The sequence below is a fragment of the Carettochelys insculpta genome, chromosome 11 (genome assembly GCF_033958435.1).
Source record: "Carettochelys insculpta isolate YL-2023 chromosome 11, ASM3395843v1, whole genome shotgun sequence".
In the NCBI taxonomy this organism is placed as follows: domain Eukaryota; kingdom Metazoa; phylum Chordata; order Testudines; family Carettochelyidae; genus Carettochelys; species Carettochelys insculpta.
In genome coordinates this window covers 7,667,137-7,691,648 of record NC_134147.1, presented here as the reverse complement: position 1 = coordinate 7,691,648, position 24,512 = coordinate 7,667,137, and the positions used below count along the sequence as shown (strand labels likewise).

At 41.0% G+C, this 24,512-nt stretch overlaps 2 protein-coding genes across 2 annotated transcripts in view; one reads left to right on the top strand and one right to left on the bottom strand.

Annotated features, from left to right (window-relative positions):
• ECM2 (extracellular matrix protein 2) overlaps positions 1–15,681 on the bottom strand; it is a 37,330-nt gene extending 21,649 nt beyond the window's left edge. Inside the window, exons 1-2 of the mRNA XM_075005808.1 lie at positions 15,537–15,681; positions 7,615–7,933 (exon numbers count right to left, since the gene is read on the bottom strand). Of these exons, the coding sequence (XP_074861909.1) occupies positions 7,615–7,909 (295 nt within the window). The 5' untranslated portion in view covers positions 7,910–7,933; positions 15,537–15,681. The remainder of the gene's footprint in view (positions 1–7,614; positions 7,934–15,536) is intronic.
• The window catches only part of CENPP (centromere protein P), a 308,478-nt gene that overhangs the window by 221,914 nt on the left and 62,052 nt on the right, over positions 1–24,512 (top strand). The window lies entirely within an intron of this gene.

The following is a 24,512-nucleotide window of genomic DNA, read 5'->3' as shown; positions in this document are numbered from 1 at the left end:
ATCCATCCCCAAAGCTGTTCTTGTTTTTTTGCCTTTACCAAATATAGAAAAATTACCACTCCTATGAGGCTGGGGCTTTATCTAGGATGACTTGGGTACGGGGAAGCTAATTTCTCATCAAGAGCCACTGTGACCATCTTGAGAATCAGGGCTTTGAAGAAACAAGTGGAAGCACCTATTACAGTCCGTAGAGAACTCCAGCATTTAAATTATCATCCAAACCCAGTTTTATTTCAGAAGTGAAACAGAAGATAGGGTATGATTCACCAAATACTTATTCTAAGATCAAATTTTTGAACTAGTTTTTCTTCTGTGTGGTTACCTGGCATAATTCTTGAGTTACTTTCTGTCAGCAATTAGTAAATTCATTCTTAATGTTGTATAACCACTAGCTAAGGTTGAATCTGCAGAAACTGGTTATTAAATTACCAGATTCCAGAAAGTAGGAATATAACTGGACTCCTACCAGGATCATCTTTTTATGCTGTCTTTATATACCACCTAGCATGATGGTCCATGAGTAGGGTTCCTAGACACTTCAGTAATACAAATTAAAAATACTGTTAAGGGAGTAGGTATATGTCAGAGCTGTAACCTGTTCCTTGCTCGCTCGCTCGCTCTCTGTTCTTAGAACTTGTAAGAAGACAGAGTATCTTCAGCACTGCTTGATCTATTCTTTCCTACATAAAGAAAGAAAGTCACAGTTGACTAGTTCAACGTATGCTTAGCAACCTCAGGAATACAGTCATTTTGTCACTTAGTCTTCAGTGCACCACAGACCAAGTTTGAAGTTGTTAACCTGTTTTCATCTAAGTCCAGGTAGAAAGCATGAGGAAGAGATATTTGAAAGCAGAGGTTGTGTCCCTGTTTCAGAGTGGGGCTAAAAATCCTTCTTTATGGCATTTCCTTCTTAATCACTTGAGAGTAAAGATGGTAAAGAATATTGTAAAGGAAGTTATCACCTTCACATTAATTCTCAGACTTGGTTTCTCAGATTTTTAATATAGAAACTTCTTCTCAGAGTCTACACATGCATGCCCAATACAGCACAACAGAGATCTATCCTGAACCAGTAACTAGTGTTCTCTAACTTGTCTGCTAGGAAGTTCAGAAAGAAACTCATTCTAAGAATGGTGATCTGAGGAAATTCACAAATGATCACTTGAGGGGTAGGTGTTTGCATTAAAAGTGACAAACGTCAGGCCAAAGTCAGTTGATGCAAAGGACATTCTTATGTTTTTAAAAATGAGGTAGCTCAAGATTAGTACTTTTGTAAAGAGCAGTCAGTGACTGCAAGCATGTTGTACCATCAGAAACCCATGAGAATTTATTATCATGTAAGATTCCTGAGAACCACCACTCTTATCATTCCTCTGGCAACATATGGGTTCTTGCCATGCACTAGATTTTGTTGATTAATAAAACCATCTTTTAACTACACTGTTGGTAGGTCTCTTCCTCTTTTGATTGAAAGTTTATTACCTATTTATCACACTTCTTGTCTAAGGGTTCAAATCATAACATGCTTTCAATAAAACTTTGGTTGCATGTTCTATCAAATGTTTCATCCCCAAGTCCATGATTTTTCTCATATTAGGATGTGGTATTGTTCTTCTGAGTGAATGTAAAATATCCTAAGTAGAAATGCATATGTTATAAGTGAACAGACCATACAGAGGAATAAGGCGTATTTAACACATGGATTCAAAGTCTCAGGTAATGGACTATCTGGCTACTATAGGGATGTCATCCACATTTTCTGAAAAGCTGTTGAGTCTTGGTGATGCATTGTTTGGTAGAAGGGTGTTAAAGGAACAGGGTACCCCTGCAAACCTTAAAATTGCTATTTAGTTTTTCATGGGTAAACTGAATTCTCTTTTCTTCAAAAGGATGACATATTGTTAACTTACTCCCACCATGAAAACTGGCTGATGTGGAGAAAATGAGAAAGGGAAAATTCTGTCATACAGTGTGGGTGTTCAGTCGAGGACCCTCCATGGAGCTGACACACTTGGGGTAGGAGGGAATAGTAAATTCTTGAAACATTTACTTCTCATTTCTTTGGTTATTTTCTGAAAAGACCTGCAGAGCCCATAGATTTATTTCAGTGCTTTCATTAGCATACACCCTGTATTGACATGCACTCTGATCAGCTCAAACCATACTAGCAGGAGAGGGGTCAAATGGTGTTGACTCAGAGCCTTTCCTCATTCCACCCAAGTAGCCATAATACAGCTGTTAGAGAGATAATCATTACCAATATTGTGACTGCAGATTTCTGTGTATTCTGTAATTTCATATACTTGCCAAAGGAAACTCAAAGAATAGTACACTTGCCCCTAAATAAATAAATTAAAAAAAAAAAAAGCCAGTAGCTGGAAAGTAGCATATCTCTTATCCATGTGAGAAATTTCTCTGCTTTTCTTCAAAATCCCTGGTTTTTTTTTTCTTATTTCATCATATCTGAAGTCAATGAAGTCTTGTCTGAATGAGGACCAAGAAATTAGTCAGGATTTAGCTTCTTTCTGCAGATGTGTATATTCAATTGTTCATATTGCTTTCTGTTTTAATCAGATTTCTGTAAAGGTGGTGTTATACATACAGTAAAACCCTGAGTTGGGTGGGAGCCATGTTCTTGCAATTCCTCTGTAATTCAAATTTTTGCACAAGTTGGGAGGGAGATGGGAACTAGGCGGCAGCGTGGTTTCTGGCTCCCCTGGGTTTGTGGGAGCTGGGAAACCGACCAGCCCACCAGGGCTTGCGAGGTGGGTGAATGTTCTGGGTTCAGTCACAGTAGAACTCTGCAAGAGGTCCAGGTGAAGGAGGTTGGGGTTCAGCATGGCAAGTCTGGGTTTAGTGGGCTCTGCAGGGGACATCCAGCTGCTTGGTTGTTGGGATGTGGGTCCTGGTTCTAGCTTGGTTGGGTTTAGGGGGGTGGGAGTCTGGGTGCAAGGGGCTAGCCAGTGTGGCACAGGTATGCAGGGTTTGTTGGTGAGTGTTCAAGCACATAAAGTGGTCTGTATGCAGTGGTGGGGTGCAGATTCAGAGAACTGGGGTTTAGCAGGGGCATATAGATGCAGGAGGATGCAGAGAGTGAGGCTTGTTGAGGTTTGGGTTCAAGAGGGTCAGGGGGAGGGGCGTTTTGAATGTAGCAGGTGAGGCTTCTCAGGCAGTCTTAGTATAAGAATGATCCGGATGCATGGGGTTGCCTGGATGACAGAGCAACTCCACATAAAGTGCCCCCTCCCTTCTCCCCCCCACCTCCACACAGTGAGGAGTGATGGGGTCAGGATGCTGGCAGGGAAGCACTTCCTGCAGCCCCAGAAGTTTCTGGCAGTGGGTCTGACCAAAACCTGGACATTGTCCTCAGCCCAGGAAGGTACCTGAATCTGGCACAGGGTAGGAGCCACTGGCTGGGGTGTCCCAAGTCACACACTCTCACGCCCACGCCCCCCCCCCCCCCCCCCCCAACACCTTGTGATTTACTACTCCATTAGCTACACAAAACAATTCACTGAATGACCACTCTTATGTCTTTCCTCTGCTTCCCTGTCAGAAAATAACATTTCTGTGGGAGAAGCAAAAAGTCCACGGGAATATACAGTAGCACAGAATTCCCCCAGGTGTAAAGGGAGCAAGTATAAGTACTGGACAGAACAGAAGTTCCTGTATCCAATCCTTAATTCTTCAGCAATTCTTGACATCCCACAGGGAACAGAGAAGGGGATGGACTGTGACCATCATTACTACTCCAGTCCACACACCATACAGGGATCATCAGTGCAAGGAGCAGGAATAGACTGCACCCCTTTTAGTACTGCAACACTGTACTTGCCATTACATTGATCTACATCACAGACAGGAGCTAGCCCATAAATAAGAAACAAGAGACTGGAAAGTTGCCTTATAAGAAATGGAACATTTTACTTATTTCATCTCTGTGTGAATGATCTTATAAAAAGGAATGCAGAAGCTGGATTACTATTATTGCTAATTTATTTAAGTGTCCATTCCTTTTCATAGCTGTGCTTAATACAAATTGTCTTTAATTTGAGTTACGCAAAAATGAGGAGCATAATCATGAATACAAGTAATATCTGCGGATGCTTTGGAGCAACAGAAATGTAAGTTTTTTCCCTACTTTTGAAGTAGGATTAATGATAGTAGGCCTATTATTTCACAGAAACTTTTCCGCATCTGATTTGTAACTAAAATTTTGAACTTTAAAAACAAACATGAAAATTACTTTTGTGGTTCAAATCTTTGGCAGATAAGCACAGGCTTTCAATGTTTGGGAATACTGGGTAAATCCAGCAGTGGATTATACTTAAAATGAGTTTAGTGGCTTTTCCTCAACTTTTGGGTAAAAGTCTAGATAAACAAAAATGAATCCTGGGGGTGAAGGAAACTGCACATTATTTCAGCATGACAGATGGTCTCTGACATTAAGATTAGTATGGCTTATATAGAGTACATGCTATTTATGTGGCATTTTCTTCTGTTTAATGTAAAGAATGTTTTCAAATGAAAGGTTTCATGTAAATAGTGTCTATTATGAATTCATTATACTGGCACCCACTAAAATTACTATGAGTCAGAGTTTTGTCTGCCTTCCCAATAAAACCTCTTATTTTCAAGCTTGTTTTGAGATGGTAGTTCAGTCTGAAAACAAGGTAGAGACCAAAATTGGAATTGTTCTAGAAAATGCAAATAACATTTTTTCTACTATTTAAATCACAAGAAGATTTCAAACGTTGTCTGTGTATGGAACAATTTCTGTAACACAGAGAGAATTTTCATAATGTGAACAAGTGCTTTTTGGTATGCAAACTATAGTACAGGTTGAACCTCTCTAATTTGGACACTCTCATCCGACAACATCCATAATCCAGTGTGATTTTAGGTAGCTGGAGAATTTATCATGAGTGTCACCAAGTTTCCTGTGGTCCCATAAAGTTTATATACAGATACTTGTCCTGGCTGTCAGTTTTCTGTGTTCTTATTCAACTCTAATTTTCCCAGAAATGTCTTCTAAGAATCCAATAAGCGGTGGAAATGTTGGTAATGCTGCTAAACAATACTGACCTCCCATGGTCTAGCAAATACTCTCTTCCGGCACTGGTCAGATCTCAAGGGTGCTGGATTAGAGAGGTTCAATTTATAGTGATTTTTGTGATGTATGACTAGGACCTGGATAGAGACCAGTAATTGAGTTCACATAGTCCGCCAAGCAATTATAACTTGGGTCTGATTTCAGCAAACATAAGCAAAATACATCATTGTTAGTTCCCTAAGGCAACAGTTCTTCACCTCACCCTCAAGTTACAAAATGTTTTTTAGAATAGTTTTAAGGCTAGCATGACTCTCTGGATTTAACAGTCAGTAAGTACAAGCTACATAACATGCAGTATTTTATACAGTATCAGTACATTTTGTCTCTTCCTGTGTTGTCATATTGTTTGTTTCTTTTTAAATATCACCAAATTATATAGACAGAATAGTGATCTTGTCTCTTATGGTGCTTTTTATGCTTGTGAGGATCAGTCTTTCCACAGATAACATATGAGACATGGAGTCTCATTTCTAATATTCTTTTGATATTTAGAGCCCTTTTCTAAGACCTCTTTATAATTTATTTATTAATATATTTTATTAAGAAAACAAATTAGACTACATGCAAAACATTTAGTTCAAGGACTATTGAATATTTAATTGAATATTAACGTTTTAAACATTAGGGAAAATATCTGAAGTGGTATTGAGTGTCACTAATACAATTGCCATTAGGGCATCGGTGAGCAGCTGCTAGTTATAAAACTTTAGCAGGTGTGTCTGTTGTAGGTGTTGCTTGTATTGCCTTAATATTGTTTAAATATATATAGAAATGCCACTATAGTTGAGGTTGGGTCAGGACAGCTGTTTAAAGATCAGCCTTTCTAAATCCTCTAAAATTAACATGATTAGTTGGATTTCTTTGAGATTTGTATCAGAGGGGTAGCTGTGTTAATCTGTATCCGCAAAAACAATGAGAAGTCCTGTGGCACCTTACAGATTAACGGATTTTTTGGAGCACAAGCTTTTGTAGGCAAAGACCCACTTGGTCAGATGCTTCTGACATCTTTGCCCACAAAAGCTTATGCTCCAAAAAAATCTGTTAGTCTGTAAAATGCCACAGGACTTCTAGTTGTTCTTTGAAATTTGGTGTGCCTCAGGAGGATGTCATGGTCTCAGTCCGTCAAGTTTTCCCCGAGGAAATGCCTGACAACCACTAAATCTTTGCTGGAGGGAGCGAACTGATAATAGTATTATAAAATGTACATTTTTATGTTACATATGTGCCAACATTGAAAAATGTCTAGGAGGCTTCCATTCCTGCCATTTTATGTGTTTTAAAGCTTAAATCTTGTAAATGTTCTAAAGTCTTAACTGGTAATATGATTGTTTTGAAATTTAGTACGCATCATGTAACCATGATGTGATGTTAGTGATCCAGATTTAATTGTATTTAACTGATCTTCTCATAAAACAAAAAAATTTTGAATTGAAGTGGCTAGACGTAACTACTATTCTAACTTGGTTTAAGACTGAGCTTGATTAATTTATGTAGTGGACAGTATTATCATATTGCCTATACGGCATATAACTCCTCTGCTGATGCCACAGGTTGAACCCCTCTAATCTGGAACTCTCTCATCCAGCAACATCCATAATCCAGTATGATTTTAATTAACTGGATAACCACTTCTCATGGGTGTGGCCAAGTTTCCCGGGGTCCTATAAAGTTTATTTTCAGCCGCCAGTCCTGGATCTCAAGTTCTGTGCTGTTATTTAGCTGTAATTTATCCCTAGCTGTCTTCTAAGAGCATAGTAAGCAGTGGAAGTGTGGGTAATACTTCTAAACAATACTGACCTCCTGTGGTCTGGCAAATTCTCTCATCTGGCAAATAGCTATGATGGCCAGAAGTGGGAAAGGCTATGAGTTACTCCAGAAAATTCTTTCCCATTGGTCTGGCTGATGGGTTTAGCCCATGTGCTCAGGGTATAACTGTCATATTTAAGGTGGGAAGGAGTTTTCCCACAGGTCAGCTCAGTAGAAACCCTGGCAGTTGTTCACCTTGCTCTGCAGTGAGGGGTATGAGTTACTTGCTAGTTTGAATTGGAATAAATAGTGGATTCATTGGGAGAGAACATGTTGTAAGCAAGTTTAGTAGTATCAGATAAGATCCTGTGGGTGAGAGTGAGTAGGTTGTAAAACATGTAAAGCATTTGCACATTTCAACAACTCTGGGGTTTGAGGAGTACAGGTATATGTTAATAGTCCATATTGGGGCATTGCTACAAGAGAGCAAACATTAGTTTGCATGAACAATTTTAACTGAATTTTCTGATTTGCAGATGTTTGAGTTTTGCTGAATTTTACATACCATCAAGTAACCTTAAATCTTCATTCACATATTTACCATTGAATTAAAGTGTATATGTGTGCACATGTCTGTGTGTGTAACTTAAATTTACAGTTGGATAAATTTCATTTAAAGCAAAGAAAGTGTGACCAACAGTGAAGAGCAATTGCAAGTATGGAGCTATAATGTAAGATCAGTGTTCTCTTCTTACCTGGTAAGACACTGTAGCTGGATTCATGTCCACCCAAACCAATAAGAGAGTCAAATATTTCTGTAATGCCATCATCAATATTAATAAGGGGAATGATTGGTACTACAGTAACAGTAGCTGAAGTCTTAAGTTGCAATAGTCTGTTCGGTCTACGGTATGCTGAAGAACCTTTTCTTGATCGTCTATAGCTCATTCTCCTTCTTTGCCTCCTAGGGTTTTCATTGGGTTGATTTTGAGCAAAATCAAAACACAAACAGACAAACAGGAAATAATAAAGGAAAGATGTAATCTGCATGTTTTTCCCTTCACAAGCAGCGTCCTGAAAAAGAAGGAGAGAGACACAAATACAGCTTTTTGTAGCATATATCATGTAATGCAAATTTCAAGCACAGTTAGCAGAAAACACTTAGACTGTTCTTATATCTGAAAATAGCAAGTTGGCATGGACAGTTTAATCTGTTGGATAGAGTCTGCAGTGATAGAGCTCAATAACCAGTCTTATTATTGAGACTCTTTATAGTGGACCAGTACAAATGAATTTATATATAATCCTGAATACAGGGCTATTATTTTTCAACAGATAAGCACTTCAGGCCCCTATGCAGGGTGTATGGGCGAGGGGTGTGACTGCACCCTCCATGGGCCTCCTTGCCCCTTCCCTGCTCTGCCCCCACCCACCTCCCTCCCCAACCAGCTGGGAATTACCAGGGCAGGGGGCAGCTGCAGGGGATTGATTGCCTCCCCATGGCCTCCCTCCCTCCCTGCCAGCACTCACTATGGGGTACTCCGCCACTGCCTCCCAGCCTCTGGGGTGTGAGAGGGGGCAGGGACAGCTGGAGGGCCGATGGTGGGGGATGGGGGGAATCCAGGGCCCTTGGGGAGGGTGAATTCCATATTTACAACAAAAAGCACCCTCTTCCAGAAATTCTTATGTATGGGCCTGCACTTATTTGGTATTCAGATAGCATGAATCTGGAAATTCCTTCCTGCAGATGGAGCAGATTTAAGCTACGTCTACACATGAATGCTACATCGAAATAAGGTATTTCGATGAATACGTCTACACGTCCTCCAGGGCTGACAACGTCGACATTCAACTTCGACGTTGGGCAGCACCACATTGAAATAGGCGCTGCGAGGGAACGTCTACACGCCAAAGTAACACACATCGAAATAAGGGTGCCAGGAACAGCTGCAGACAGGGTCACAGGGCGGACTCAACAGCAAGCCGCTCCCTTGAAGGGCCCCTCCCAGACACACTTGCACTAAACAGCACAAGATCCACAGAGCCGAGAACTGGTTGCAGACCCTGTGCATGCAGCATGGATCCCCAGCTGCAGCAGCAGCAGCCAGAAGCCCTGGGCTAAGGGCTGCTGCACACGGTGACCATAGAGCCCCGCAGGGGCTGGAGAGAGCGTCTCTCAACTCCTCAGCTGATGGCCGCTATGGCAGACGCCGCTATTTCGATGTTGCGAGATGTGGATTGGCTACACGTGCCTTACTTTGACGTTCAACGTCGAAGTAGGGCGCTATTCCCATCTCCTCATGAGGATAGCAACTTCGACGTCTCGCCGCCTTATGTCGATTTCAGCTTCAAAATGCGCTCACCACGTGTAGACGTGGCGGGCGCTATTTTGAAGTTGGCGCAACTACTTCGAAGTAGCCGGCACGTGTAGATGTGGCTTTACAGATCCACACTGCTCAAGTACATGTTTGGTGCTCATCTAATAAGTAACTAGACTCACATTTGGAGCTACATTTATGACGTAGTTCAGTGTACTGTCAGATGAGAATTGTTAGTTTTCTATTAGATAAAATCATGCTTCCAGCCCATGCAGCAAGCAATAGTTCATTGAGGGCTGTAATAGAAGGAATACTTTCGCCAGCCTTTGATCATCGGTATTGTCTCAGTGCTGCAGGACCTCTGCACCTCAAGAACGACTGGATAATTAACACACTGGCAAATCCACCTCCTTCTGGTGTGCCCCAAATCAGCTTTAGTGAAGTACTCTAGAACTATAGTCCAAAAGGTTTGTTTCATATTGAATGATCTTCTGCACTATTAGAAAAATATATCTCAAAATGGCAAAAGATCATGGAGTTCCTACGCTGAACCAGTCATCAAATTACGCTTACTGTCACCACTGAGAAGCGTTTTAAAAAAAAAAAAAAAAGCACTGGACATGATTCCAGCATTTTCTGGAGTGTAGCAATCATGTTACACAGCCATTTTTCAAGTGTGGAATGCACTCCAAAAAAGAGATACATGTGCATGTATTTCACAGCTTCGGAGATGCAAAGATGAGAAAAAGGGACCTGTGGTGAGAACTTGTGATTTGGAATACACCTTGCCATCTTTATAGACTAGACTAAATTTATAGCATCCTTCCATGAAAGGCTTTACACAACTATTGTCTTTTTTCTTTTAAGCTCTTCAAGCAGAGTTTGTTTTTATCTTTGTGCTTATAAAGTACTGAGCACATTAGATCTTGGCAAATAACAGATTGTTAGTTGTGAGACGGGGTTCTCTGTGTGTGTGTGTGTGTGCGCGCGCGCATGTGTGTGTATCTGAGAGAGAGAGATTTTGTTCTAGTACTATCTTTCCTGGGACATTTTGATTTTTGTGTTCTTTTAAATTAAATTTTGTTTGCATTCTGTTAGGTGTCCACAGTCTTTTCAATATTAGTCGTATCTTAAAAGTGTTGTATTACCCTGCTTCAGTGGTCCCCAGACTTTTTAGTCATGGGTCAGCCTCTTAATTGTGTTTACACAGGTGCACACACTCCTGGGAATCAGAGCCAGGGAGTGGGACTGTGGCTGAGGGTGCATGTAGGCAGAGGTAAGGGGACCAAGGATAGAGTTGGAGCTGTGGCCAGGGACAAAGTGGGGGGCAGGGTTGGGGTTGCAATTGGGGGTGAGGCCTAGCAAGGTCCTCTTTTGCCCCCATGGGGCCTGACCTACACCTCACCATGCTTCCCCAAACATTCTTCCATCCCCCCTAGGGTGTATGACACACAGTTTGGGGGCCTCTGCCATGTTAGCTAAAATAGTTCAGGTGAAAAAAATAGACTTCATTTAAAACGAGATTCATAATGGCAATGTTTTGTGATCTCAACTACTGGCAAAAATGGAGTTCCTTTTAAAATTTACATGTTCATGAATTACAGTAACAACATCCATTTAAAATGGTGAAGTGGAAGACATCTACTACTTTTAAGATTGCTAAAGGTTAGATAGTTGATAACAAGCAGTCCTGTGGCACCTTCGAGACTAACAAATTTATTAGGTCATAAGCTTTCATGGGTAAAACACATTTCTTCAGATGAGTTGGTGCAGAATCTAGGCTATATATAGCAGCAAAAGAAATGACCAGTCAGTCGTAGGACCAGTTGTTAATTAAGCCAGTTAAGTCCAGCTGGATGTGTCTCACTCATCCCATCTTATGTAGAAATGTGAATATCAAAGGCAGGTAAATAGCCTTTGTAATGCTCCAACCAGTTAAGAACTTTATTCAAGCCTAATTTGATACTTTTAATTTGTAAATGAATTCCAGTTCAGCTGTCTCCGTCAGTAATTGGGTGATAAAATTCTTTTGTAGAAGAACAAGAAGTTTTGTGGCACCTTATATGGACCTCTTATGTTTTTGCGGCTACACACTAACGTGGCTATCCCTCTGATACTTGTCATTTTGTAGAAGAATGGCTACTTTTAAATCCATTATTGCATGTCAGGGAGGTTAAAATGTTCCCCTAAAGTTTATGTGTGTTGGAATTCCTGATATCTGATTTGTCAGTTTATCCTTTGGCGAAGAGACTGTTCCATTTGTCTAATATACATGGCAGAGGGGCATTGTTGGCAGTGGATGGCATATATCACATTGGTGTATGTTCAGGGATATGAGGTGAGATGTGGCATATGTGGTTAGGTGCTGTGATGGTGTCACCTGTAGAGACGTATGGACAGAGCTGGTAACATGGCTTGGTGCAGGGATAGGTTCCTGGGTTAGTGTTCCTGTGCCGTGGTGTGTGGCTGCTGGTGAGTATCTCCTTGAAGTTTGGGCAAGGACTGGCCTGTTTTCCAAGGTCTGTGTGAGTGAGGGGTCATTTTGCAGGCTAGGCTGTAGATAGTCAATGATACACTTCGTCCTAACCCACAACTATTTCCAACTTGGAATAAATTTATACCTTCAAGCCAGCTGCACTGCTATGGGTACCTGCATGGCCCTACAATATACCAACATTTTTATGGTTGACCTAGACCAACATTTCCTCAGCTCCCATCCCTTAGCACCTCTCCTCTACTTACACTATATTAAGGATATCATCATATTGACTCACAGGAAGGAGACCCTTGAAAAATTCCGTAGAGATTTCAACTATTTCCACCCCCCTATCAAACTCACCCTTCACCGTCCACACAAGAAGTCTACTTCCTAGATATTACAGTAGAAATTAATGATGGTTACATGAACACCATCCTGTATCGGAAACGATTCTGTTCTTATCTACACGTCTCTAGCTTCCATTTAGGACACATCATACGATACATGTCTACAGCCAAGCCATAAGATACAAACAGATCTGATCCATTCCCACTGACGTTGACAAACACCTGCAAGATCTTTATTAAGCTTTCTTAAAACTTAAATATCCACCTGGGGACGTAAATACCCACCCTTAAATATTCAACCTGGTCATCATCTACAGCTCTCAGCTTAAAGTCTGCTAGCACATCATTGAGATTTAGATCTTCTTATGATAGAAAACTCTTGTATATCTTGGAAACCATGATCACATGTTTACAGTACACATTGCATGGGCATTATGTTTTCATACTGTAGTTCAAGGGTCAGCAACCTTTCCAAGATGTAATGCTGAAATTTGACCTTTATGTACTGGACCCACAATACTTTTTAAAGTCACTAATAGTCCTACTTGCAACAGCTTCATTAATAAATGGTAACATTAGTTAGTCTTTTGTTAATCCACTGGTGGCATGGCTTTGAGCTCCTGGCTGCATGGGAGAGGAGGGGTAGAGCTGAGCTACCGCCTTACAGGCTGATGAAAATTGGCTCACATGCCACTCTTGGCACATGTGCCAGGGGTTGCTGTTCCCTGCTTTAGTTCTTACAGAAAGCACCCACAAAAACTTACATATTCTGTTATTTTAAGTCCTTTGTCTTAAATTTGATTTTGTCTTGCTATGTTGAGGGTATACATAACATGTAATAATTGTAAATAATACTGAGTTACTGCATGTCACTTATTGATCATCTGATTGACCATCCATGATAGAAGAATAATAAATTAGCTGTTGCTGTAGTTTAGTGAGATGAAGTGAGCACATCCCCTTTCAAATAATGCCTTTATATTTGTGCATAGGTAGTTGTAAGATGTCGCTGCAGTTTCTTGATCTTAAACAGTCTTTAATTACCTTGATTATTTCTGTGTTAGTACATCAGCACTAGGTTTTCCTTGACAGAGAGCATATGGTGGCTTCCATGTATTTCATGATACTTATAACAGAGTTTTCATGTTTTAGGTGTTGCACAGGAAGTTAGTAGTAAGTAAGTTTAGAACAGTAAATTTATACTTACATCCTTATAATAGTCTTTGTTTAGTTACTTTCACATTAAGGCTACATCTACACTAGCACACTGCGTCTAAGTAGCCTATTTAGAAGTAAGAACATCAAAATAGGCTACTTCGACATGTATCGTCTGCACATCCTCTGGGGGCTGGTGCTATCACCATTCAATGTCGAAGTAATGATAGGGAATGTCAAAAGGAGCTGCCCCGGAAGGAAATGCGGAGCATCCACACACACACACACAAGCGCTCCCCGTCGAAATAAGGGGCCAACAAATCCTGCAGACAGGGTCACAGGCTGGACTAGCCCTTCTGGGGTAACAGCAAGCCTCTCCCTTAAAGGGCCCCTCCCAGACACACTCGGCCTGCACGGCACGAGGTCCACAGAGCCGACAACTGGTTGCAGACCCTGTGCACACAGCATGGGCCTGCAGCAGCAGCAGCATCAGCAGCAGCCAGAAGCCCTAGGCTAAGGACTGCTGCACATGGCAGCCATAGAGCCCCGCAGGGGCTGGACAGAGTGTCACTCAAACCCTCAGCTGATGGCCACCACAGAGGACCCCGCTATTTCGATGTAGTGGGATGCGGATCGTCTACACACGCCCTACTTCGACATTGAATGTCAAAGTAGGGCGCTATTCCCATCTTCGGATAGGAATGGCGATTTCGACATCTTGCCACCTAACGGCTATTTCAACATCAAAATAGCACACGGCGCTTGTAGACACAACGCGTTCTATTTGGATGTTGTGCCAGCTACTTCAAAGTAGCTGGCTAGTGTAGACGCACCATAAGTGTTTTGTTCCTATTTTACAGATGGGTAAACTGAGGTACAGTGAGGTTACATGTCGCATCCAAGTTCATATGCTGAACTAGTGGCAGAGTTGTGCACAGAATCCAGGATTTACTACATTTAAATGCCTTCTTCAGTAACTATATTTACACCATGCATTGTGATTATATGCACTATGCCATTGAATATGGGTACATTTTTCATAGGAGAAACAACTATTAATGAACATTCCAAACACAGAAACTTGTGAAATATCCAAATTGGATTCTTTTTCAAATATTGTTTCCTGATGCTTATCATTACACATGTGATCAAAGGCAAATGACCTAATCTTTTTTTGTGATTTATAATTGACTTCAGTTCTTTTGACTGTCCATAAATCTGCCTAGTAGATGACAGAACTATATATGGACCAAACTTCAAAAGGGTTGAGTGAAAGAGCTGATTTTTTTCATGATGTCAAGCATTCAGTGATATCAATTTCTACTGATATATGGAAACTCAAGTACTGTATTTTAGCATCAAAGTTTAATGCTACAATCTTTTTCCAGCTCGTGTGCAGTACTGGTGAGGTAGGCCATACCATCAACTGATTTCTACCTTTTATGCCCACTATTGACAATCTTAATTAACAAACATATTTAGCATATTGTAGTCAAATTTTAAATGAAAATTTAAAACTAATTAATTAGATTTGAACAATTCAAATAACTGGAAATCATTGCATATAATCAATTCTGACTTGGGCAGCTAATAGTGATTTATGTTGAACTTAATATACTTTTGTACTTTTTGCTTAATATGCTAAACAATATTTTCCCTGAAGTAGTGTAGATTTTATCACCTGGGTTAATAAGACACAATTTCTACACAAATGTTTAGGTCATACTTGTGTAAGGTTCTTCATCCTCTCTGCTGTTCACCTACAAAGAAGCAAGTCTTTGCTCACAAAAGCTTATGCTCCAAAATATCTGTTAGTCTATAAGGTGCCACAGGACTCTTGTTGTTTTTGAAAATACAGACTAACTTGGCTACCCCTCTGACACCTACAAAGTGTAATTAATTGTTTGTCACTTATTTTGTTTTTCTTTCTTGTTGCATTCAGTTTCTGTTATTTTGTCTTTTGTGATAGGAAATAGTTAATTTCTAAACAAATGATCCTTTTTAAACATTCCCCGGAGAGTATTACATATTTTGTATGACTATTCAGAGTAAATACAGAAAGCTCTTTGATTTAATCACTTTCACAATGAAAGAGGGTTAAAATGATTTCTGAACATTAACATATTATTACTGAAATTAATGTTCATAGAAATTAATTACGATTATCTATTTCAAGCATTCATATAGAAAAGAGACTCACAGATCACCCAATACTTCATAGTTCCTTAATTTAGAAACATAGTATTTGCTATAAATAATTAATCTTGTTCACTTTTAAACTTATTTGCAAAGTATTAAACACGACATTATTAACACGTAGTTTAAACCATTTCACACCATGCGCTAAGCAATAATTGAAAATGTAAAATGTATTTTACCTGGAATCTAACTTAACAGTAGATTCTGCTTGGTGTCATTTAGTCTCCAGTTGCAAATGAAACAAAATCAGACAGATATCTTTAAAACAAAGAGAGCAGAGGTAGGGGTTGTTGAAATATGTTAGACGGCTCCTTAGTGAAAAGTGAAATAGCTTCTTTCCCTGGGGACAAAGCACTGTTCTCTTCTGTGTGCAGAGAATCATCTAATAAGTTATTCAGAAAACTAAAAACCTCATTTGGGAAAATGAAAAGCAGCACAATGCCTTTGGTCCTTAGGCTGACAAGGCACAGCTGGAAAGGCTCTGTAAATTCGGTGCTTGTGTAAGTATTAAGAAAGTACGTGATTTTCAAGAGAAATAGACAACATTTGCAATTGGTTTAGTTCTTATTCTATTCTAAGTGTTTTGAAATCATTTTCCAGGCGACATATGTTTACTGTAGATTTATTGTACTTAGAAAGACTGCATCCCTATCCCATCAGAAGTTTCATTTCATTGCATAGATGATCTGTTTTTCCCAGAATTAACGTTTTCCCCTTTTCCCTATGTAGACTGTAATATGCATGAAATAAACTTTGTCATTCATGCTTTCGCATAAAACTTGCCATGTTTTTTTCCTTTTACAACAACTTTTTTTCACCACAACTGCAATCTGGGCATGAAAAATAAACTGAAGCATTTTCCCTTCCTCTGTTTATGTAAGAATAACAGCCTCCTGAAATAGGACACCAAAGCACAGCTACGCAGGAGCTGTTACCCAAGTATGAAGGAGGCTGGGGGGGAGAATACTTTACATTATCACAAGTTCCTCGTGTGCCATCAGAACCAATTTCTTCACACTCTTGAGTTTTTGTAGACTGTTACAGCTTGGTGAGACTTTGAGTCTGCTTAGTTTCAGAGAAGATAAATTTATCTACAAGATGGTGTTGACAGAGAAGCTTCCAGGACCTTAATCTTTTAAGCAATTTTTGTTTGAAGCCACTCAGTGAGGAATTTCTGAGAAGATAGTTGTGGAATGTATAACCATTCTAGTTTGCAATAATTGCTAGTCAGTGTTTGTGTAATGAATAAACACTAGTAAAACTTACTGCCTCTTCATTTAGTTATTCAGGTTATATAGTGCTTTACAAACACTGAGGAAAAACAATTATAAAATTATAACAGTGTGTTTGGAGCTGTTCAAAGGAAGAAATTACAGGAAGAAATTATGTAAACTAGAACTGTTAAGCACATTATTCAGCAGAAAAAAGTCCAAATTCAAGACTTTGGTTTTTTTAGTCAATTTTTCTCCAAGATAAAAGAGCTCAATGAAGAAGTATATTTTTCTCAAGAGATCTGAATGAAGAGGGACTGGGAGGTTGTGTGCAACAGAGAAAGAGTGAGATTGTCACAAATATAAGGGGGGATATTTAGAGAAGCGGCAGAGAGGAGTAGGAGGATATAATGGAGCAAATAGTGTAGAAATACATGTATGAACAAACAGTTGTGTGTAAATTTGAAGTCCCAGATGAGCAGTTTTGAATCTGATTGAGAAAGGAAGTGAAAGTTGTTGAAACAATAGTAAGGTAGGAGTAGCAAAGTTAAAGTGACAGATAATTTATGAGTAGTGGGAGGTGTGGAGATAAGTGAGATGTGGCAAGTGCAAAAAGTTGTAAAAACTTTGAGTAATTTTCTTCTTTAAGGTGAAATTGAAAACATAATTGTTTCACTAATTCATTAAAATGATTATGATATCTCTATGTATATTAAACCATTTTAATATTTTGAAACCATCTTCAAATGGCTTTCTATCATAAGATGTTACAGGAGCTTGTTGCTGGTATTACTGTATTTGGGGATGAATATTCCTTTCCTGTCTTATTCTGCTAATTTAATGTTCCTCAACTGCTGTACTAGTGGTTCCCAATCTTTTCTCTAATGTGAATCCCCAGCCAACTCCCTCACACCATTTGTGGACCCCCATCAAAGCCAGTTCTAGCCACTGTGTACACTTCATTAAAGGAAACCACAATATAGATTTTTTGGACAGCAGTTGATAACATTTTTGGAAGATATTTAATTTAAAAATAATAATAGATTATAATTTACAATATATTTTTATTTATCTTTTATTATTTTTCCCAGCACCCTGCAATATCCTAGTGGACCTCCCAGGGTATGTGGACTCCAGGTTGGGAACCACTATGCTGTATAATTCAATATAACTACTAACACAAATAAGTTATTCTGCTATATATAAAATTTCTTAACTGTTCTTCCTGTCCTTGATTTGAAAACTTCAGTGTTTTTCCTTCAGAAGCTCCTTTCCTAGGTAAATTCTGTGTTGTAAAACCTTTTCAGTAAGACTGTGGCCACGCTTGGCCAAATTTCGAAATGGCCATGCTAATGGCCAAATCGGAGAATACTAATGAGGTGCTTCAGTGAATATTCAGCGCCTCATTAGCATGCTGCTGGCCATGAAACTTCAAAAGTGCCACATTTTGCTCATGCGTGGCTTGGCTACATGGGGTTCCTATTTGAAAGGACCCCGCACATTTTGAAATCCCCTTATTCCTATCAGCTGATGTCAGGGGCTGTCTTCTATCCTGGAGAAATATTTATTAAAAAAACAAAGTCTTGAATTTGGTCTTTTTTCTTGTGAATAATGTCCTTAACTATTTGAGCTTATATAATATCAGCTGATAGGAATACGGGGATTTCAAAATGTGTGGGGTCCTTTTGAAAAGGACCCCTGTGTAACTGAGGTGTGTGTGAGTGAAACACAGCACTTTCGAAGTGCCACAACCGGCAGCGTGCTAATGAGGTGCTAAATATTCATTTCAGAGCCTCATTAGTATTCTCCGATTTGGCCATCAGCATGGCCATTTTGAAATTTTGGCCAAGTGTGGCCACAGCCCAACTGTTTCTTCTTTTCCTTATAATTTTAACTGACAAAACCTTGTTTAGTTAGAACTTATTTTCTCATTCTGCTCCTCTGTTTACACAACATGTTGAATATGTGGCTTAAATTTCAAGTCTTTCCACTTCTGAAAGACATCAAATGTTTATACTGTAATTTTGGGAGAGACTAGCTATCCTGTTCTTCCTAATCTGTGATCCTTCTTTTGTCCAATTTGGTTTCTTAAGACTAGTCATCTTATTTCATTTCTGTTATTCTATAATTTATAGAATTCAGTTGCCAGAAGTAGGAATGCCACATTGATGTAGCAGATCTTCCATCTTAGGACATTCTGGGATTTATTTTTTTTTCCTTTTTATATTTTCATTATATTTGTTTTTATAATAAATAAAAACAATTCAGTATCAATGTAAATGGCAAGAATCTAGCATAATATTTTCAGCACACATTGTAAAACAGAATTTAGTAACCTGCAAGGTGTTTCTGTACTGCACACCACTCTATGGCTATGTCTGCACTAGCCAAAAACTTCGAAATGGCCATTTCGAAGTTTACTAATGAAGTGCTGAAATACATATTCAGTGCCTCATTAGCACGCGGGCGGCTGCGGCACTTCGAAATTGACGTGGCTCGCAGCCGTGCGGCTCATCCAGACGGGGCTCCTTTTCGAAAGGACCCCGCTGTGAGCCGATGCCCGGGTGCCAGCTAAGGGTCTGGTGGGGCAAAAGGGGGTGATGCCACACCAGCAGCCACGCTAAACAGCCAGGGCAGGCTGGGTTCTTTGGTTTGTGTTTAGTTCGGGTACAGCAGCAAGAGGAAAATTACACTTAGAGAGGCTTTAACAGTTACTTTTTATTTATACAAAGATAGAAACAATTTAACTAAGACAAATGATTAAAGTACAAGTTAGTACTCATGGTTTTTAAAGGGGAAACAACACAATTTAACTTAAGAAAAGTTTTAGACAAACTAGCTAGCTTAAACTAATACAATTAATGTGTACACAAGAAAGGCAAGTTGCAGGTGTGATTTTCACCCCTGCCTCTTAGACCTGGTGGAACCAGAGTCTTTCCCTCAATTCCTATAGGAAAGAAGTGTAATACAGGTGTAATTCTTACCCCTGCCTCCTAGATCCGGTGTGACCCAGAATCTTTCTCTCAATCCCTTGGGAAGAAGTAGATACGAACCAGGCGTCCCCAGTCTCGGGAGTTAATTCCAGACCTGACCAGCAGGTGTAGGTGATTGAAACTCAAAGGGGGGGTGGTCTGCCAAGCCCCTTTATACTCCTTTTGTCACGTACGCTTCTTCCTGGTCTCAGGTGGCCAATTGGGAGGAATATGTTTGAACCCCAGGTTTCCCAGGGAAGATGCAAGGCTCAATTTGCACCTGTGAATTGTGGACAATTGGGCACCTTTGGAGGTGATGGCGGGGGTTCCCCGTTCTTCCTGGGGAAGTGATCAAGGCGTGTCAATCACCGAGATCAGCCAGAAGGGTGGCCATTAGCTAGCCCATTCACTGTCTGGTTTTTGTGTATAGTAGAGAGGCTGGGCGAGACAGCACACCTGCGTTCCCAGGACATCAAAGGCTACCTGTCTCCCCTGCTTATTTCTCTCTCTGTCTCTCCCAGTGGCGGGGGGAGAAGAAGAAAAGGCCAAATGGGGGGTTCATGTCTGGCTACACCCGCCTACTTCGAAGTCCCTTTATTCCCATCTGCTCATAGGAATAAGGGGACTTCGAAGTAGGCGGGGTCCTTTCGAAAAGGAGCCCCGTCTGGATGAGCCACGTGGCGGCAAGCCGCCTCAATTTCAAAGTGCCGCGGCCGCCCGCGTGCTAATGAGGCACTGAATATGTATTTCAGCTCTTCATTAGTAAAGTTCGAAATGGCCATTTGCATGGCCATTTCGAAGTTTTTGGCTAGTGTAGACATGGCCTATGTGTAATAGATTTATTTTTTATTGTGAGAATTTGCTGGATGTGTTTTTTGGTGAAAATATTCTTTTGTTTCTCTGTCATTTGTGTAAGGATAGAATAAGGTATAAATTTCCGTTTCTTGTGATGATTTATTATTTATTGAGTTTAATATATCTGGAAATTCTGACAAGAGCCTGATTTAAAATTCTGATAAAAATGAGTACAGTAAATCCCCGATTTAATGGACTAATGGGGGGAGGGGTGTCTGTTATGTCTGAAAGTCCATTAAATCCTTGGGTTTACTGTACTTTATTCTGCAGGAAGTTTGGTAAGATTGGTTTCTCTCTCCTCTGTGGCAGCTTGCTACTTCCCACAGCATCTTCCTGCCCTCCCCCAAAAAGGCCATGGACTTACCAGCCTGCTGCGCTGGAAGAGCCAGAGCTCACTGCTGCATCTGGAGCCAGCCTGCCATGGCTGGATTGGGCCTTGCTCTGTGCGGCTGGAGCTGACCCTGCCCCGTGTGACTGCAGAGACCTGCACTGCGTGGCTGTAGCAGACCCCATGCCGTGCGGCTGGAGCTATCAGACTCTGCCACATGGCTACAGGAGCCATCCCTGCCACCAGAGGCCCCCCCAACTCCTCTCACCAGGGGTGAGGGCATACAGAAGTGCCATCTGCCGAGTAAGCACTTCTCCCCTGGTGGGAGGAGTGTGTGGCAACTCTGGCGGCAGCAGCAGCAGTGGTCCAGGCAGTGGCAGCTCAGGTAAGTCCCTTGTGTTTTCTGGGGAGGCAGGAGTTAGAATTTATGCTCCCCAATTAAGCAGGCTTTGGGAACAGTGGGGTCTGGTGCACGTCCGTTGTTTCTGAAGTCCGCTGAATTGGGGTCCATAAATCAAAAGTTTACTCTAATTCTTTACTCTGCCCCCTTGAGCATTCAATCCTAAGGAGTTTGGTTGCTTCATTCAATGCCATCTTTAAAGGGATATATCTAATAACACTTGTTAGTAGCATTTTGAATGATGCAATGTTCATTCAATGGAATATTTTTAGGCATACACAAACTTTCACTGTAAGACTCCGACCCTGAGATACTATGCTTCACAAAATTCATGACTGGGGTGGGTGGGAGTGAAAAGAGGTTCTTAAGTCATGTTTTTATCTCTCCATATTCTGTAGGGCCGCTTCGAAAGTGGCATGCTAATAAACTCCCCAAAATATGCTAATGAGGCACAGATGCAAATTCCCTGCACCTCATTAGCATAAGGTCATATGATTTGGAGTCGGGAAGACGTTCTTCCAGACTCCAAAACGCTGTTTAGAAGCGTGGCCCCCGGGGGGTCTTCTGGAAGGAAGTCCTTCTTCCAGAGGCCCCTTCTTCCTGAAAATTTTTGGGAAGAAGGGGCCTCTGGAAGAAGGACTTCCTTCCAGAAGACCCCCCGGGGGCCACGCTTCTAAACAGCGTTTTGGAGTCTGGAAGAACGTCTTCCCGACTCCAAATCATATGACCTTATGCTAATGAGGTGTGGGGAATTTGCATCCATGCCTCATTAGCATATTTCGGGCCGTTTAGTGTAGAAACAGTCTAGCTGTTTAGGACTGAAATGGATGCTGGCATAACTTGGAGCAGTCTGAAATACTGCTCCACCACCTGAGGGTTAGATGAAGCTCAGTTCTTTCCAACCCACTGTTGAAAAGAACCTACTGGGTCAGTTTCAGGAACAGTCAGCATAAATTGAGCTATACTTAAGAAATCCTCACCACAACCCTAAAGACTGATGAAACACGTTGTCTCATTTTTGTGCACCATCCATCCTCCACACTAAACACAGTAGTGATCATATGGAAATAATTTGCAATTCTGTAACTAATAATGCATGAGCTCCAAGGTCAGAGTTAAAACTCACATGCTCAATCTTAAAATGGTTATTTTCCTTGAGATGATTTACTTTGCAACATTGTTTCCCTTCATTTGTGCAATCAGGAACAGTCCATTGTACGAGTCATTATGGGAAATGAGACCACACATATGGAACACTGGGGAATATTCTGCTCCATAAGGCAATATCCTCTGCAGAATTCTCTCCCTGTGCTCCTAGAAAGGAAGTAGAAACAGCAGTCTCTGTGCTCCCCAGAGTGTAAAGTTAATCTGGCCTTCCTGCAGACTTCACACTAGTTGAGAGGGTTTCCCCACTTCTTCCCCCCCCCTGCCCCACACACACACACTTGCATGAGAGACAAGGACACTGCTCCTATGTTAACTTTGTTCAGTTTAAGAGTAATACAGCCACATTTGACTGACTAAAATCTTACTAAATGTTAGATTTTTGTAGCATGGTTTCCATGATAGAGAGGAAGAGAATTTAATACCACCTTCAAATCAATTTAACCAATTATAATAAAATTCCAACTGATGAGCTAGTGACCTCACCCATAAGAAATACCTGAAGAAAATAAAGCACATTTTTTTCTATAGCTAGTACTGTGTCAGCCTTTTAAAGGGTTTTGGTACAGCTCTGAGGAATCAGCTAAGACATAATATACAGCTGAATATGACATTTCATTTGAGTGTATGCATCACTATTGGCTCCCACAGCTATACATTTGTTATGCAGTGTGCACTAATGGCAGCAGGAAATCTGAGGGCAGGAGGGATTTGTGGCACAATAATGCCTGAGCCAGGTCGAAACACCTGGAGCAGGGAGCTGGGTTAAGCCATGCAGGATGTGAATGCATGGATGAATGCGGAGTCTTGCTTTCCAAGCCAGTGGCAGCTGGGTGGATGTGGACTTGGTGGGAGAGGCCTTTTAGCTTGTGGCTGTAGTTGAGATGGTTTCACTAGGACCAGCAGTGATTCCTGAGATCTTCCCATCTGATGTGGTCCATGTTTATTTGTGGTAACAAATTTCAGCAGAGTGGATTTGTGCATAATACATTACAGCCTTTGAAATCTTGAGCCATTGGTTACATTATTATCAAGTTTTAATCCTCTTTGGAATAAAACACTCAGCTTTAGAAGGTAAGAAGCTATTGTAATTTGTCTGCACAGTTGGATATGTGTTTTGAGAGGATATTTATTTTTCATATATATAGATAGATAGATATAGATTTATATATATATGTTCATTTAAAATCTGTTGTGCACACTTATTTATTTAGGGTCTATTACCACAGAAACTTTCACAGGGTCATTGAATATATTTTTAAAATATGTTAAAATTCACACTAATTACAGTTTAATCATTTTAAAACCATAACCGACACTTCATGGCTGACTGTGATGGATGGATGTTAAATCCTTTGCTTAATACTCAGTGCTGAATAGTATGCAGAAATCAGGTTCCTTTCTAATTCTACTGCAAATAAAAATCCGGAATGCTAGCTTATTAAATATCAAAACAGTTGAAATCAACTGTGGTACCAGAATTAATGCATTTCTGGGTTGATTCTAAAGCAGTGGTTCCCAAACTTTTTGGCATCATGCCCCCCTTTTGAGTTTTGAGAAACCTTCAGACCCCGCCCTCTCTTCTTTACCATCAGCCAACCCTCCTTTAACAAAACATTCAATTCATAATTTAAAATAAATACAAAAACTTGATATAAAAATGTTATTTAAAATAAAAAAATAAGCACAAATAGTTTTTCTTTGCTTCTTGTGGGTGTCTGGTACAGTCCCAGCTGGCCAGCTGCCAGAGCTGCCCATGCCAGTGCCATCCTGAGACCTGTGCTGCCAGAGCCACCTGACCAAGCCCCATGCCACTGGGGCTAGCCACCCACCAGCCCGCCCACCGGCTACCCAAGCCTCTGGCTGCCAGGACAAGCCGCCCACCCCAGCTGCGGGCCAGCCGCCCGAGCTGCCCTCCTGAGCCCCACACTGCCAGGGCCACCCACCCGCCTGCTATCCTGAGCCACCACCCACCCACCATCCCGAGCCACCCAACCCCCATGGTGGCAGGGCCAGCTGCCCGCCCACCAGCCCGAGTCACCCGAGCCCTTCACTGCCGGGGCCAGCCACCCACCCGCCAACCCAAGTCGTCTGAGCCACTTGAGCCCTGCAATGCTGGGGCCAGCTGCCCAAGCCCCGTGAGTCCTGCAAGCCAGCTGGCTGCCCAAGCTCCACAAGCCTGGCGAGCTGCCCATCCAGCCCCTTCCCTCCCATAAACTCAGGTA